The sequence below is a fragment of the Sylvia atricapilla genome, chromosome 4, assembly GCF_009819655.1.
Source record: "Sylvia atricapilla isolate bSylAtr1 chromosome 4, bSylAtr1.pri, whole genome shotgun sequence".
Classification (NCBI taxonomy): Eukaryota; Metazoa; Chordata; class Aves; order Passeriformes; family Sylviidae; genus Sylvia; species Sylvia atricapilla.
In genome coordinates, this window is record NC_089143.1 from 68,493,083 (window position 1) to 68,510,561 (window position 17,479).

At 47.9% G+C, this 17,479-nt stretch overlaps 1 protein-coding gene across 1 annotated transcript; it reads right to left on the reverse strand.

Annotated features, from left to right (window-relative positions):
* Nucleotides 1-1,227: 1,227 nt before the first annotated feature.
* On the reverse strand, nucleotides 1,228-16,303 carry BMP3 (bone morphogenetic protein 3). Its single transcript, XM_066318235.1, has 4 exons — nucleotides 15,867-16,303; nucleotides 6,865-7,760; nucleotides 2,476-3,783; nucleotides 1,228-1,700 (listed from the first exon to the last, which is right to left on the reverse strand). Exons 1-3 carry the CDS (start codon nucleotides 16,192-16,194, stop codon nucleotides 3,592-3,594), a joined length of 1,416 nt encoding a protein of 471 aa, XP_066174332.1. The 5' UTR covers nucleotides 16,195-16,303; the 3' UTR covers nucleotides 1,228-1,700; nucleotides 2,476-3,591.
* Between the last annotated feature and the right edge of the window lie 1,176 nt (nucleotides 16,304-17,479).

Here is a 17,479-nt window from a genome sequence, read left to right on the forward strand (position 1 = left end):
CACGGCATGTGGCTGTGGGGAACAGTGGGCAAGTTGCTCCTCGCTCCAGTCACTACAGCAAGAGCAGCTTCCCTGGAATTTCACACACAGCATCTCTTCCAAGAACAAACAGGTACTTCAGCATGTCCTTCCTTTGTAATTTGGGCAGCACAGACCCACCAGACTGAACAGCAATCCAAGGGCAGATTTAAAAATGGGATTCCCACTGGCCACTCTTTCTGCCTTTTCTCCAGCTTAGACCTGGGCTGGGAAACAAAAGACAACAGTTATAAACCAACCTTGAGGTGTCTTGAGGATGCCCAGGCCTGAGAGAAAGCCCTTTCCACCACCCTCTTGGCCTTTTCCCACTCTGAGGAACTGTAGAAATGCACATCCAAACCCAAGTCAGGCAGCCTGGGATGTTTTCTGCACACTAAACACCACAGCCTCGAACACCAGAAGCCTGAAGATGCTCTGGATTGCAATTCTCAGCTTCAGTGAAGTCTGCATGGGATGGCCAAATTGTTTCTGCACAGAGGAAATAAAAGTTGCTGTTTTCAATAGTCAAAATATCAGTGAGAGTTAGTGGCTGCTTACAGCAGTGAGCTTCGTATGGCCTCCAATACTTATGGATTTATCAGAAGAAGCAGTTTCAGGTTCCTTCTTTTTAGAGCCCGACTCCAAACAGGAAACTTCTCTCCACTGCTCCTGAGTGAGGCAAGTGGAACTTCAGGAGCTCAGGAAAGCAACTCCCTCTCCTGAGTCCTGGTTCACCTGCCTGAGCATCCACAGTGCTTTTATACCACCTCTCTCCCTGCTTTCCACGTCCATTTAAATGTAGGAAAGCTGCAAGCTCTGCTTCTAGCCTCAGCTGCATGTTCCCTGCACCCCAGCACTGCCCACCTGTTCAAGTGCTGCTCCTCTGTGCTGGCCCCTCACCAAGGGGCCAAGGTGGGAGAAAATCCAGATTTTGTTTCCCAGGAAAGGCTCTGCCAGAGCAGAGCTCCTCCCTGGGACTTTCCCTGGGAGCTGCCGTCCTCCACTCACCTTCAACCTCGTTGTGGCCACGGCACCTCCTGCCCTCTCCTCCACTGTCACCACAACCCTCGGCTGCCTCTGCCGCAGCCAGGAGCTGTGTGTGTTACCCGCAGAGCCACAGCGCTGGACTGGTGCCAGAGCTGCTGCCAACACTGGGAAAAATCTTTAATGTTGTTGCAAATATTGGAGTGCTACACAGGAGAAGGTGGGTTGTCTTTTTAAAGTAATTTTATTTTTACATTTCTCCGGAGTTCCGAGCAGACATCTGCATTACTGAAGGAAAACAATACAGATCAGGCAAGCTTATCCATCAGCAGTAAAACATGCCCTTCACACTGTGGGTGCACATTGGAGCTCCCCTACAGTCATGGCAGTTCATCTTGGCCCTGACAGAGAAAACTGCACGGTTTAAAGAGTGCTGAGATAATGAAGGATACATTAGGAGTCCCATGGATATAAAATAAATTAGAAGCAAATCTGTAAAAGTTTCTTTCCATATACAAAATAACTTTTCTTTTGGGGGTGATTTTTTTTTTTTATTAACAGTCTGTACACAGATAAACCTTCCACCAGAAACCATTAAAAAATGCTGGTTTTACAAGGAAAAAGAAGCTACTAAACAACTCATCCTGCAAACTCACAAGCCTCTCCTCAGCTGAGGGTGTGTATCTTTGGGACCAGCCCTGCTGTTGGGGGTTAGGTTCTGTTCCTTTTTTACTCTAAAGAATTTTTCCCCATAAGTTACCAAGGAAATTAAGTGTTGGATACTTAAGAGTGCTCGACCAAAACAAAGGGGTGGCCAAAGGTCAGAGGGAGAGACAACAGTGAGTTTTGGGGCAGGTAAAGGACAGAGCTTGAAGCACAGAGCTTTCAGTGTTCGGGGAGAGAGACCAGCTGGGTTGCTGCTTGCTGGGAGAGGAGTTCATTGTTTCTGGAGGGGTCCAGTTCTGGGAAATCTGCCGTCATCTCCTCACCCTGGAATTCTGAGCTTCTCTGCCGCCCTGTGGGAGCTGGGCCAGCCCTGCCCTGCCGTCGTGGTTCCATCAGCTCTGCTCCTCTTGCTACAATGTGACCCTGCACCCCCTGCCCTGCTGGGACACCCTGCCCCTGCCCTGCCAAGACATCCTGCCATCCCAGCTACCAGCCCGGGACTTTCCATTGTTCCAGCTTGGTGCTCTGAGGATCCTACAAGGGCACTGAGACCAAACTGCCCTGGGTTTTTGTGAAGCAAAGTCCTCGAGGTTCTTAGTACTGCTTTTGTTATTAATGCTGTAGTTGTTTTTGTTTGCTTTGTTACACATACCAGTAAAGAACTGCTATTCCTATCCCCAAATTTTTTGCCTAAAAGGTTTTAACTGCAAATTTATAACTGGAAAAACAGGGGGTGGTTTACATTCTCCATTCCAAGGGAAACTCCAGCTTTCCCTGGCAGATACCTGTCTTCCCAAACTGAGACACCTGCCCTGGGAGTGGACACTGCTGCTGAGGAGTTCAGGGCCCCCAGAGCATGGAAGAACAGATCACCACTTTGCCAGCTAAATCAGAGCACTAAGTGCCCTGTCCAGTCCTTTCCTGAGTAGCTCCATGGAGGGTGACTTCACCGCCTCTCTGGGCAGCCCTTACCACTGCCTGACCATCTTTTCCATGAAAAAATTCTTCCTAATGTCCAGCCTCAAGCTCCCCTGGCGCAGCTTGAGGCTATGACCTCTAGTCCTGTTGCCTGTTACCTGGGGAAGAGGCCACTCCACAACCTGGTTACAGTGTCCTTGCAGGAAGACAACCCACAGATTATTTGCAAGTATGTCCTAGAACACATGGTGAACAAGTCATTCGGACACTACACTGAGCGTGGTATTTTCATACTCCTGGCCTGCTGAGTCTCCACAGCAGAAGTCAGAGTGATACATACACTCAGTAGTCCTGTTTTGAGCTCTTCTGCCCAGGGCTGCCGAGCTCCAAAGAGCTGAATTAGAGAGTACACGTCAGTGAGAAGGAACACGTACACAAGGTGGGTAACCTTGCACCAAGGAGATGCATGGCCAAGTAGGGTTATCTACAGCTTTTACCATGTCAGAATTTGTTTTGCTGCCTTGCTGTACTACTCTAAAACCTAAGGCAAGAAACTTTGCTTTAAAATGAAGATTATTACATTTCTAACCTCCCCCTGCCATTAGTCACCATTAGAAGAGAGATAAGAATTACCAGCTTGTGCTGCTTCCAAAACCTTGTACAAAAATAGATCACTATGTCCTTTGGGCAGTCTCAAACATCTGCAGATTCTTCTTTCACCTCTAGCTTTCAGTCAGGTCCCATTCCCAAGCCTTGTGTCTTGGTCAAAATCACAGATGAATGACGTCTGTACTCACTTTCCTTGGAATCGCTATTTGGAATCCATTCTGTTCCCATTCTCATTAATTGTATTTCTTTACATTTTCTCTTATTTGTCCAAAGGAAATGCATTGGCAGTGCAAAGACAAAGTAGGTACCTTACCCAAACAGCAAGGGAGTGGCAGCACTCGCCAGCCAGGGCATTGTCAAATCACCCTGGCATTGCCAAAAGGCCTCCCAAGGATGTTATTTGCATGCACAGGACTCCACTGTCATGTTGGGGTACACCTTCAGCACCACGTTTTTGTTCTCATCAAAGAATAAGATACTAAGAGAAGACATTTTGTCAGGAACACAGCAAGGCTCGGGAATGCCAGGGACGACTCCAACAGCTCTCACAATGCTCTGGATGGTGGCATGGTTGGATGGCTTCATGGCCTGCAATAGAAAGACATGGCAGAAAGTTACTGCACTCACATTGCCATGGATTTACGTACTCTACAATAACGTTGCTTTGTTGAAGGACCCTGTTGAGACCCCTCAGCTGGAAGATCTGTAGCCAGTGGCATGGCTGAGGAACTGTACCTCAGCCTAAAGTGGTATTACCTCATACTAAAGTGGTATTTTCCTCCAGAGAAGAAACCTCAAAGGACAAAGTTTCCTAAATTAATAAAAAGGGACACGCTTGGGTTTGCTCTAAACAGAAAGCAAATCTGCCTGGTGAGGTAACTGCTTGGTCATAAAACCAGAAACTGTTAAGGTGCTCATAAAAATAAAAACCAACACAGAAATGAAAACCACGAAGTTTTACTCTGAACCCTAAAATGCTTCCTGATCCAAGGATCTGTGAAAGAGCTAGGTGGGCATGAAAAATGCACACAACACAGCTTTTAGCCAGGGAGTTTTGGTTTGGTTTTTAAAGTTATTCTTACACACGCAATCTGGGAACCCCAACAGTTCAGTGTGTATCCCATCACATGTCGCTGGGAAATATACAGAACAAGGTAATTTTGGCCAAATGTTCCATTTGCAGTTTTGCCACAATGAGAGATAATTAGTTTTGGGGGGAAAAAAAAAAATCAGTCTTAAGGGTTAGAGATGGACCTGCAAAAAGCGCAGGAACAACTGTGAGTTCCGGCTCTTCACACCATTTGCACAGCACATTAGTACATGAAGTTGTAAGTCTCCATCTAAGCTGATCAAAGACACTTCTGCTGGTTTGTTTTGAATTCAAAAAGTACCTACACTCCTCAACAGTGACAGCCAGGGATTTAAAAACATGCTTCAGATTATCATGATTTCTGTATCATTTCTGTCTTCAAAGGGAAGTGAAAGCTGTCGTAGCACCCAGCCATGTTTCCTTACTCAGCTGCTGGGCAGCATTCTCCCCAAAATAACTGGGAGCCCAACACCTGTCCTGAGCCTGCTGATCACATGCCTAAAGGTACAACATCTACTGAGATCTTATTTCCTGTATCCAGTCGTACTAAAACTAAAATCAGGACTCCAAACACACCACGTAACATCTCCTCATAAACCTTCTCCTTCAGATATGGAGTCCATAGGCCCAAAATGCTACATTGCACCAAATCAACTTCAGGTTAAGTAGCACTGAATGGACTTCAAGCATGGTCTTGACGTTTGGTGGGAACAGCTGGGACAGATGCTGTCCTTAAAAGAAGTATCTCTGTTTGACTGGGGAGCATACCACATCCTCCTCACTGACCCCAGCATGTGCTGAGGACACTGCGCTGGTCCTTCAGGTGCACCCTGGAGGATATCCAGCTTCAGTCAGTGGGAATTTAACCGTGACTGGAGCAATAGACAAAGTCCTGTGCTTCTCAGGAACCCCCAATCCCCTTGGGAGTACTAAATTGCCAGAGTGCCCTGCACAGGGGGCGAGTCAGGCCGCTGTCTGCAGGCCACCAATGCTCCATCCATGCGGACGTGGAAGGCAGGCAGGAGTTTGCTCAGAGGAGGGGAGAAGCAGGGGAGGCTGAGAGGGCCAGCAGGAGATAAAAATACCGAGCTGCATCCAAAGTGCCAAGCCTGTGAGTGAGCACAGCTGCAGCCGGGCCACACCTGCCAAGCTGCACAACCCTCAGGAGCCTGGCTGCCCTGTGGAATGTCATTGCAGCTGTGTTACAATGAGCTATGAGCGCTCATTCCTGACCAGGAGAGCGTCTCCCTGGCCCACAAGCTCTACACTAGGTCACACTCCCAAAACATGTGGGTTTGACAGCAGTCAAACCAGCTAACTAGAACAAGGGCATGGGTAAAAACCATGCAAAACTTGGAGGTGAGGGGTGGGGCACATCTGTTCTCAATTAGCCAACAGGTTGTTAGCACTAGGGGCTCACCTTTGGCAAGGGAACATTCTGTACACACAGACACAGACTAATCTGTTACTGCCTGAGGGTCGGGGTATCCTTCCGCAAACACGTTCTTAGTAGTAGCAAATTCCATGATACTCAGTTTTAAAGCCTGCCTCTGCAGCTGGAGGAAGACAAGTCGTCTCCTTCTCCGAGGAGAGGACCCCACCTTCCACAGCTTACTTTGTCTGGGTGCCAGCCCTTTTGGTACAATTCTTCCACCCATCACTTTCAAAGGGTGACTCCCTTGTCTCCTTAAGCCACTGAAATGCCACACACATTTTGGAGCCAGCTGCTGTGGCTTCACTGTGGCAAGAATAAAGACTCTGGAATGAAATGCTGTAGTGAGTCCAAGAGACCTGCCTTTACTGATGTTTCCTGCAGGTGTTACTTGTGCATACCCCTCATTTCAGGCCAGCCTCAAATCCCATGTCCTACTCTCAAGTTTCAGCATGCTCCAGGGGCTACATGTTGCTAAGAATGACACTGGACATTTGGAGCAGAGTTCATCTGTCTAGGTCACAGGGCTAGGAGGAGCACATAAGCCTCACCTGCTACTCACATGCAACCAGCTCATACCAACCAGAGGATATTTTGAAAGTCAGTGGGGCCTGGATCCATTGCTTTTGGATCCCCTTGGTCCAGTGAATCAGAAGTGATTTACTTGACTCTGTTGTTGATGGGCAGCCAACCATGCCTGCCACTGCCCGGAGCTCTCTGCCCTTGGCTCCCATGGTACACAGCTTGCCTGGAGTGTGTTATGCCAACTGCCTGTGGGGGAGCTCTGGGCTCCTATCAGGCACAACAAGTGCTGCCTACAAAACAGTTTTCCAGATCTGGCTCGTATATTGTTCGTCAAACAGGCTAATAACAAGTTCACACATCATAAGCACTATTCAGGAAATGCTATATGGCTATTTGGGTTCCGGATGAAAAACTAATAGCAAGTCAAGTTTTTTTAATTACCTTTGCAAGTTTATCTCTTCACTAGATGTTCTAACCACTGCCCATTGCTGTGTGGGGCGAAGGTACCAGGTAGATCCTAGATCCAAACACATGCTGGCACTGGCTGCCTTTTACTGACGTGGGAAACAAAATGCCCAGTTGATGATAATAGACAGTGAAAAAGAATCAACAGAGACCATACCTTTGGAATTGGGAATTGGCATTCTCCTGAGCAGTAATAGGCATCAAAGGACTTAGGGGAAATAATCCACTCATTCCAGCCGATGTCCGCAAAATCGACCTTGAGATAGCGCCGGGCGCAATACCTTGGCTCGTTCCACTGCTTCCTCCTCGCCTTCTTCAGCGTTTGCTCATCAAACTGGAGAGTCTGGGTCTTCTGGAGATGATTCTTCCTCTGCTTTTTCTTACCCTTGGCCCTGTCTGCTAGCTGTGGCTGGAAGGTCTTGTAGGGTTTTCTGCCCTCCCATCTCTGGTCCTTGGCTCCTGGAAGCTCGTTATTCTGCAATGGCAACATGATGCTGGCAGAGCGTTTTCTCCGGTGATTATTGACAATGCTCCTCTTGGGGCTTTCTGGCTTGGGAAGCACCCTGGCCAGAGGCTGACGGTGTCCTTGCAAAGTAGAAACAATACTCTCTGGCTCTGAGATAGTAGAATCATTGGCATAAATCAGGATGTAGGGTTCATAGGAGGAAGATACTCTTTCCCAGGGATGATGGCCGGTCAGATTCATTTTAATACTGATCAGCAGTTCGTTGTTTTGCTTTGCTTCATGCAGGAGCCGAGTGATATCCTTCCACTGCCAGGAAAGCATATCCTGGTAAGCATGGGAGACATTTATGAGGAAATGCCCCAAGCTCCGGATCGGGTGCCCTTCTGAAGGAAAGGTCCAAACTGAAAGACATATCTGAATTTCAGGTTTCCTGTGCCTGTGATGAGAACAGCCACTGGACTGGGAACAGTTCCACTTCACATGCAGCAGATCCCCAGTATAATAATACACCGAAGCTGACAAAACATTTTCAGACTCTGTGAGTGATGTCAAGTTAAAAACGTACATCTCCTGGCTTTCGGGGGTCTCTAGAAAAAGAAAATACCTCAGATAAGAATATGGGCATCTAAAAAATGTCATCCAGGGGGGACACAGGCTGCTGTGACAGCCTTTTGGATAAGTCAGATACTAATAATGCCTGATATTTCCCTCTGGAACTATCAGTTACACTGGGTACATTGAGTCATTCCATCTAGGACACTTCATCGATTTCCATGCCAGAGTTAGAAGGTATTTACTAATACAGCTGAAGGCAGACAGATGGTACTAGACCATCCTTGGTAGCCCAAAGAAAGCCAATCCAAAAACCAGATTTGAGGGATTGCAGAGTGGCACACCTCCTTGTGTGTGTGCAGGCATAAACAAGCCAAGGACAACCCTTCCTGTGTCTGGGATGTGCCTGTGCCAAACAGGAGTGCCGTGGGGACAGCACGCTTTCCACAGCTCTGAAATCCAGGAAGTAGAGCTAACTTCAGGTACCATGCCCAAAGGCAGGGACAGGCTGCTAACACATGGGAAAACACACGGGGAACTCTAACCCCCAGAAGGTGCAACAGCAAGGCTCAAGAGGAAGGTTAAATTTTTCTTTTCAAATTTTCTATGGGCTGTGTTTATGTCCATCCTTCAGAGCGAGAGAAATATAGATCCAAATGGTAACCTGTAAAACCAGGCCGGCAGGGAAAACTCAAATACAGTATAGCTAAGGTATGGTCTGCAGCCCCGCCACAAAGGGCTGGAAACTTTCTGACACATTAGGGAAAGGAGAGCATGCAGAATTAAATACGTTTTGGACACCATGGCATGTCAAAAGCCTCTCCAAAGGGTTAATCCAAGCAATGACAAGCACAGAGATGGCCATGGACTAGGGATGACCAGCCACACTGCTCCCACCCTCCACAGATGTAGGAAGTCCCTTGCCCAGGCAAGTGAAATCATTATTTCCAGTACTCATCTTTCAGAAACTTTGACAATTTCATGCCCTGTGTGACATTCAGTGCCGCCAGCCTGCAATATTCCAATGGCCAGTTTCTGGACATTTTTGTGTCATAATATTCCAATCAGTACATTACAAAAGCAGGGAACTGGTCCCAGTAGAAAAAGAGAACCCTTCTCCCCAACTCAGCAGATGCACTGCTTCATGGAATTATGGAAAAAAACCTACATGTTTTCTTCAGTGGAACTGGACCAAAATGGTGGAAAGGCCAGATCTTCTGAGGAAGACACCATTTTTACATGTTCAGCCTAATCTGATAGCAGAGCACATAGGTAACTTCCCAAGTGCTGAAAACTCATGTACCACTATTACAAATGGCTAGGGAACCAGATTTACTTGGAATTACATCATGCTTTTTTATTCCTCAAGCCAAAACCAGCTCTTGATTACGCTTGTACTAGGTATACATGAGGACTTGAACTCTGCTTGGTTTGTAACCACTAATGTAATAAGGTTAATTTGGCAGAGCACTGAGTAGATCAGTCTTAGGAGCCAGAATTCATGGTGTCTCATGAGCACCTCTTTAAGAAACTTATATTTAAATCATTGCTTTATGTTAAATGACAAGTTTTGATCTTAATTTTTATTACAAATGTCACTGAAAAAAATCCTGCCTGTTCTAAACTGGCATATTGTATTGGAAGACAAATTTGGTTTTGTTCATAATTTTGTTCACAATTTTATTTTTGTTCATAAAGAAATTCTGGACAGCACGGGGCAGACACAGAAGGAGTCTATAGTTTTAGTTAAAAGCTAAATTCCAGCAGCCACTTCTGCCCTGTAACTCTACGCCAAGACAAAGCACTTGCAGTAGATGGTGCTATTTTCCTAGACAAACACCTCCAAACTTCAGCAGCTCTGAGTTCTCAGATCCTTTAGACAAAATCGTCTTGAAAACAGTAACTAGTGGTCAGCACAGACATCTGTGGATTCATCAGATTCCGCCTCAAGAAGAGAAGAAATCCAACTGCATGACCTGGGGTTCCATCAAAATTTGGGTGTACCGGGCCCAGTACACCCCTTTTCCAACACCAATACCTGACCCCCAGGTGTGAGCATTGCACTGAAATAAGTGTTCCCTGGGCTAGAAATTACCCTTAAAAATGACAGACATGCCAAGGAAGATGCAGCTTTAAAATAACTACAAACTCATCTTTTGCTCAGGAAAAATTCATTTCATTGAAACAAGACTATTTCTTGTGGCTCATAGGCTCATTTTTCTGCTGGAAACTATTCCAGGGAATAAGTTTTAAGAAGAAAAAAGGGAAAGAAAAAGTATGAGGAACCAAGCTATACACAGCTGCCTTTCAAACACTGTGAGGCCAGATTTTAACAGCTACCTCTGCTCCCCTTCACCAGACATTACTGCCTGATGAGGAATTTTTAAGACCAAGCTCTGCATGACAGACCTCTTTTGAATTGCAATAGCTAAGACACAGCACCACTGCACCATTAGCACTGCTTGCTTCTACAGCATCGAGTGCTGAAGCAGCAGCCAGGAGCTGGGCAGAAAGATACTCGACAGGCAGGACACAGCATTGTGTGTATGCATGTCATGTATCATTTGGGAGGTGTGCACAGTTACATGGACAGGCAAGGGCTTTAGCAGCCTCCTTGGCCTGCAGGTATGTCTGTGCTCACCTGTGCATTCATCTCGTGCCCAAACAAAACCCAGAGCCCAGCAGCACCATGGCAAGGCTGGCACTGGGATAGCCCTGCTTCCTAGTCTCGTGCACAAATGACAGCAGGGCTCTCTGGGACAGGGCCAGAAGAAGGGGACATTCTCTTCAGACTGAAAGCAGAAATGCCTGCCTTATTCTGGCACTCCGTCTTCCGGGTACCAGAGATACCAGACTATTTGAGGCAGCTCAAACCCAGCTCCTGGCACTAAGCTGAAGTTCCTGTACCTGTTGGGTCTTAGAGGCATGGCTCATTCTCCCTCACCTCCCTGCACCAACCCACAGCAGCAGGGATGGCCTGTGACTGGCACTAAAAAAGGATTTTTAAGAGAGTGCAGTAGGTCTGTCAAGACCAACATCATCAGCACAAATAGATTCCTGTCACAAGGGAGATTTCAGGCATCAATAAGCTGGAATGAGTCTGCCAACATGTGGTGTGTTTACCTTTATAAAAGATGCCCTGACATTTTTATGGACTGCCAAATCTATCCCATGGGTGAAAAAGGATGCAATAATGAGGACTATGTAGTTATACAGTCACCGTTAGCCATCATTTAAAGGAGATATTAAAGAAGTGCTCTTCTGGTGCCAGGGCCCAGAAAGAAAGTGTGAGCGTTTCCAGTGTAAAATGTTGTTCTCGTCAGTTCTCACAGCCCAGATACAAAAGTTTGCTCGAAGCTGGAAATGGGACACGTTCCTCAACAGTAACAGACTAGAAAACCAGATTTTCTCTTTTCTCCCACCTTCCCTCTTACTTGCCTGCTGCTTCCTAGTTACCAATTTGTGTTCTGTGCAAAAGGAAAAGATAGGATGTGGTTTGCCCTTTTGAAAGAGCATAGGACCTGGTGCCAGACTGGTTTTATTAATTCTTTTAGCAAAGCAGGTAAGATCACAGCAGCTAACAACTTGATATAAAACAGCAGCAACAGATTAAAGCTATCAGCCACTTAAATAAAGAACTTATGTAGAAGCAGCAACGCTGCATACTCAGGATGTAACTTACATGAGCATTTCATGATATGAAACCCACAAATCTGCACACTGCACAGCATAAATGTGCTGCACAGTGGTCACTTGATCCCTTTTCTATATATTTTAAGCAGGAAGATCACAGCAGGTGTGAAAACGAAGTAAAATATCTAGCTAGAAGCTGGCACAAGCCAAGCAAGCTAAGGGGGTACATTCACAGTAGACACAAATCTGGGCACCAGAAGAGCCAACTTCACTCTTCCTCACAGCAACGATCCCTTGCACTTGGGCTGGTGGCGGCAGGCTGGTTGGGTTTGGGAAAAGCAAACTGTGCACAGCCTGTCCTGTGCCACCAGAGCTCCTCACGCTGAAGCAATGTGTTCTAGAAACAGGGGCTGGCAGAGAACTGTGAACACAGGTCACTTATGTGCATGGTACCACAGTGAGACAAAGAGTGACAGAAGCCAGAAAATTCCAATTCTGGGTCTGGTCATGAGAGACCAAACCTACGTATCCTGCCCATTTGCCTCTGAGGCTTGCAGATTTGGGCCCATCTGCCCAAATCATAGCTTAATGTTTTTCAAGTTCCTAAAAACCACCAAGATGCTACTGCTTACATTGTATTTATAGGGGTGCAGCAAAAGAGAAGAAGAAACACACAGAAGGGAAAAAAAAGTCTCCTGGTGGAATATTTTTAAAGCTCTTGTTGCAAAAAACCCTTAGTACCACTGGTGCTCAGAGGGGCCAGGATTTGGCCTGACTGGTTTCTGCAGGCTGATGGCAGCAGTCGAGGTGCTGCTTTCCTTGTGCATGCTCCATTTCCCCTGTTTTCATGGGCACTTCGTACCACAACAAAGGAAAGAAAGGCCTTTTGAAAAGGAGGAGAATATAGTTCTAAACCCACAAGAATTGGCCTAGGGGCAGGTGTAATACCTGAAATTACTTGAACTTCAGTCAATAAAAAAGAGTTTAAAGTAATTTCTCACTGTATAGCTTTACTATAACACCATTAGGAGGACCTTCCAATTAAAATCAGGACTCATTTGCAAGCCCTGCTACTTTAATGATGCTAGGACTAAAAATGCTTTCAGAAACAAACCTAATCTGCATTTGAGGCTTTTATCTTTTTTTAATCTTTTCTGAGGCTTTTATCATTCTGTCTCTCTCTCTTTTTTTTTTTTTTTTTTTTTTTTTTTTTTTTTTTTTTTTGTGCTGTATCTGACCTCCAAATCCTGAGCCTGGGCACCTGAGCCTGGGCAGCACACCTCCAGAGGCAGTGCTAAAAGTAAGCAGATTTCTGCCAGCTGGAGGTCAGGTCTCCTTCAGGAAGAGAACAGTCATGTACAGACACTGGTGCATGGAAAGGACCACAGCTTCAGAGTTCCCTTGCCAGAACTGCCTGAGTGTTCCATTGTGGCTCACAGACCACCTGACCTTCTTCCTGTGTGTCTCTTAGAGCCACAATGGGCGGAAAATCACTCCCGTGGCACCCACAGGTAAAGAACTGGAAAAGACTTGTCCAAAGCAACACAAGGACAACCAGAGTCATCCCAGAAATGTCCTGCTACAGTGAGAAAAGCTGTCACAAGAAATCATAGGCTGAACATCCTGTGACTCAAATACAGCGAAACAAATTAGAGAAGTTAGATCCATGAGAGAGAATAGTGCTAAAGTGTAACTAAACACTCCGGGAAAGATGTACATCCTTACCACACCCCTCATGGATTTCAGACCTGGGGTTTCTTTTCAGCTTTGTCACAGGCAAAAGTTCCTTCTTCTGAGTGATTCAAACTGAACAATTATGCTCTCAGATAATTTAGCAAGATTACAGGGAAAACATTTAACTGAACTTTCATCAAAATCAATGGCCAAAACCTCCAGCTCTAACAAGGAGCCATCCAGCCTAGTTGTGATGTCTGGCACATGAGAATTTTCAGGGCAGCGTGGGGTGGAGGCTTCAGAGGTGCCACACAGGGCTGAAGCTCTGGTCCCATCCCCTCAGAGAACTGAGCTGCAGAAAGAGGAACTTGTTTTTAACAGGTATGAAGATGTTTGTTTTGATTAATCAGTCTTAGCTGGGTTTTGTTGGCTGTTGATGACAGGGCGACAGCTGCCACATGTGACACCACTGTTCTTTGACTAGAAATTCAAAGGGATGAATTTCAACAAATCCTATGAGCTTTTGATCTCAAAAATTCGTCTGCTGGGTTACCTGGGAGATTTGGGAAAGGCCTTTCCTATGTGCTGTAGAAGAAGCAGAAGCCCCTGCAGGGGAAAAGCAAGGACAGAAAGGTTTCACAGCTACGTTTGAGAGCTGTGTTTCAGAAAAGGAAGAGTTTCTCTCCTGAAAATGTCAGACTAAATTGCAAAGTTAAACTGCAAATGAAACCACTGAAGATTTGCTTCAAGATCTTTTGCTGCAGGTGGAGGAGACACAGGAGGATTCTTGGGGAACTTCTGCTCCTAGCAGACAAAAAGCTGAGTCCTGAAGGGGCTGGCAGACGGAATGGAAAAATGTGAAGGAGTAACAGCATCATGTATTAAATTAACTGATGCATCCCATTAAGGACAAGGGGAAGCCCATGGGAGACTGAAATTTGGAGCCAAGGAGTGCAACAGTCAAAGCAGCGGATCTAGAGACAAAGTACCTTGAAAGGCGAATACTGCAGGATGTGCCATTTTCATTGCAGGACTTGTCAGGCAGTTGGGCCCACGGAAGAAGTCAGAAAAAGCCTTTCCATTGCACCCACCACCCTGAGGAACACCAAATAAAAGGGCTTTCTGGAAACAGACTTTTCTGCCATCAATAGCCATACAAAAAAACCTGCTGCTGCTGCTAATGGCAAGAGGAAGAAAACAGCTAATTGGTTAAATCTTTTGCATAAATACTTACTAAAGTATTGAAAAAATTTAAAACAAATTTGTTGCTTTGGCACTTGATCTGTGAAAGTATTGGAGGAGAAGGAAAGGGATTAACAAGCAGTTTATAGGACAGCTGCCACTCGACATCAAGTGAGAGTACAAATATAATCATAAAGACCACAGAGATGGGATTTCAACCAACAATATTCTAGGTTTAGAATGACTTTAATCAGATATGCATAACAGAGCAACTATTGCTCTGCTGGGATCATTAACAACCTCTCCTTTGCAGGAGAAGGATTGCTGTAGTGAATATTATATCCTCCCCCCTTTTGGTGGTCTTAATTCAGCGACAGTCATGGACATGAGACTTCACATGGCAAACAAGTCACGTTAGAAAGGCAAGAGAGCTCTTCAATAAGAGCAGCAGCTGGGGAGTCCTGGCTCTCAATCCTCCAAACACAGGATTTGTGTTTGGAGTCTAAAGCCTCTCCTGTGGACAAAAATATTTTCAGAGTTGAAACCTAAGACACCAAAGCCAACTCACTCCTCGTTGTATTTGATCTCTGTACAGAGCTGCCTTATAAAATACATTGTTGCTTTTGAACAAGCATGGAAGCCTGCCACCCAGCTCTCTTTCCTGGGACCAGAAGGACTTGAAGCAAGTCACTGAAACTCACAGGAACTCTCAGTTCTACTGACAGATGCTTGTCTAAGAAAAAGCCACTGGGTCAATGCAATGCACCTGTGTAATGAAAAGAGACTGGCAAATGGGGCTTCTGTGTGTGGTATTACAGCTGTCCCACACACAGCAAGGTGTTGGGGTGCAGTAGACAGGGGAAGGACATCTCAGTAATGGTCTGAGATCTTTGGGTTCTGGCCATTCCATTTAGCCCTCATGGAGCTCACGTGCACAAAAACCAGAAGAGGAAAGGGAGAGGATGCAGCACCAAGACAATGACTTCTTCTCTTTCTGCTAGGACATGGCTCTTTTGAGATGCTGGCATGTTAAGCACACCCCTCCCTTATGGAAAATGCTTTTACATTTTCACCCATCTACCTGTGCATGCCAGTGTGTAATCACAAAATGATGTAAGTATCCCTTCTAAAGCTGCCAAGACGAAGTATTTAAGACACCTAAGTCGTGCTTCAACTGAACTCAGCTGCTAGTGCCTCTCACTGGGAGTACTATCACCACTTGTCAACATGAGAACGCTGCAGACAGCCTGAAGGATCTCCAAACCATGGCACGCCCAAATCAGCCCTTGGCTCCAGCAGAAGCCACACGTGCAGAACACCGCTAACAGGGGACTCCGGAGAAGATCCGCTAGTTACTCCACCCCCCTCGCATTGTACTCAGTCATTATGATGCCAGTGATGCTTGAAGCAGAGCAGAAGCAGTAAGGCAATGATTAAAAGTACAGGACAACGTAAAACGCGACAGTCCCCACAGGAAGCGATACTCTTTAAATTCTCATTTCTTCCCCCCACCGCGCTCTCCGGGCACTATCCCACGGACGCTCTCCGCTCAGGGAACGCGGAGCGGCTCCGTGGCCGAGCGCTCCCCACCGGGAGCCGAGCCCTGCAGCCCGGGGCTCCCTCCCCTTCCCGCGGCCGCGGCGCGCACTCACCTGCCGGCAGCGGGCGGAAGCCGCGCACCGTGTTGCCCCGGCGAAACCAGGGCTCGGCTGGTGCCGGCGGGTCCCGGCCGCCGCGGTACTGCTCGTAGAGCCGGAGCATGTGCTCCGCCACTCTGTCCGCGGCCGGCGATGGCCCGGGCCGCCGCTGCCCCGGGCCGAAGTCACCTGCGGCCGCCCGGGCGCGGCCGGTCCGCTCGGCCCCCGGCGCAGCCCGGCGCCGCAGCCCGACCCGGCGCGGCCGCAGCGCGTCCCCCAGAGCCAGGCACACGCAGCCCCATCCCAGGCACAGGCACAACATCCAGCGGGCCCACGCCGCCATCCCGCCCCTCGGCGCCGGGGGACCGTCGGCGCGGCCGGGCGCGCTCGGGCCGGGAGAGCCCGGGTCTGCGCGGAAAGCGGGCACGGGGCGTCCTCCTTCTGGAGAAGGAAAGAAGAAAACGGGGGAAAAAAAAAAACCCAACGAAAAAAAGCGGGGCGGAGGAAAGCACCACGGTCTGGACCGCCCTCTCTTGCCAGCGGGGAGCGAGGGGTTTTATTCCCAGCCGTGCAGGTTGCTGTCGGGGGAGAGGCGGCGGTGCTGCTCCCGGCACGGGCGGCACTCGTTCGTGGCTCCCGCTCCGCGGTGTGGAGAGCGGAGAAACGCGGAGATCGCCCCGCCCGCCCTCGCTCCGGCGGCGGCCAAGTGCGGGGAGCCGCCACCCCAGGGGGAGCGCAACGACGGGACGGAGGGAGGAGATGCTCTGGAAACTCCATCCCTCTGGGCGGACGGCCATCGAGGCAGAGGACGGTCCCCTGCCCGCCTCCACCCAGTCCCTCCCAAAGGCCGTACAAAAACGTGGTGGCATTAAAAAAAACCACGAGTCGCAGCGCACTCACCCTTCTCCCCAGGAACGTCTCAAGGCTCGGCTGGGAGCAGAGCACTGTCTACCGCGGGCAGGTGGAAGCGATGCTCATCGAGTTGTGCTGGGGTTCTGCCTGCCTCTCCTGAGTACCAGCCACACTCAGTGACTTTGGGCTTCCTCCAGCCCGGCCGGGACTGGCAGAGGTGCCCTCAGCAGCAGCCTGGAGCCCGTGGGAATAGACCCAGAGAAATCCTGCACGGGAGGACTCCTCCACTACAGCAGGGCATGGCGAGGTGTTCTTGCTCTGCTGAAACAATCCCACGTGCCTCCTGCATTTGCTGTCTTTCAGCACCAAGAGGACAGAAACGTTTCACCTGCCCTTGCCAGTGCCATAGCCTCACACAACAGCCCAGCATATATGACACCGTCCCTAACAAAAATCTGCTCTGCAACAAAAAGGTGCCTCATCTGTACATCGGGCAGGGAACACACAGGAGGTGGAAGAGGAGCCTCGCTGCAGTGTCACAGTTTATGAATGTGCTGATTCCCACGATTGGCTTGGTTTCTAACCTGAAGAAGCGAGATAATAAGACTGGCCTACAGACCAGACGGAGCTTAGCACATAGCATTTTCAGCACAGGGCATTCAGATTTTCCATGGGCTACAGCAAGTGTATCATTATCCAGCCCTACACAGAACATTATGACACATTATGTATTGCCTCTCAAATTACATTGAAATTAGAAAGTATTGTTATGCAGT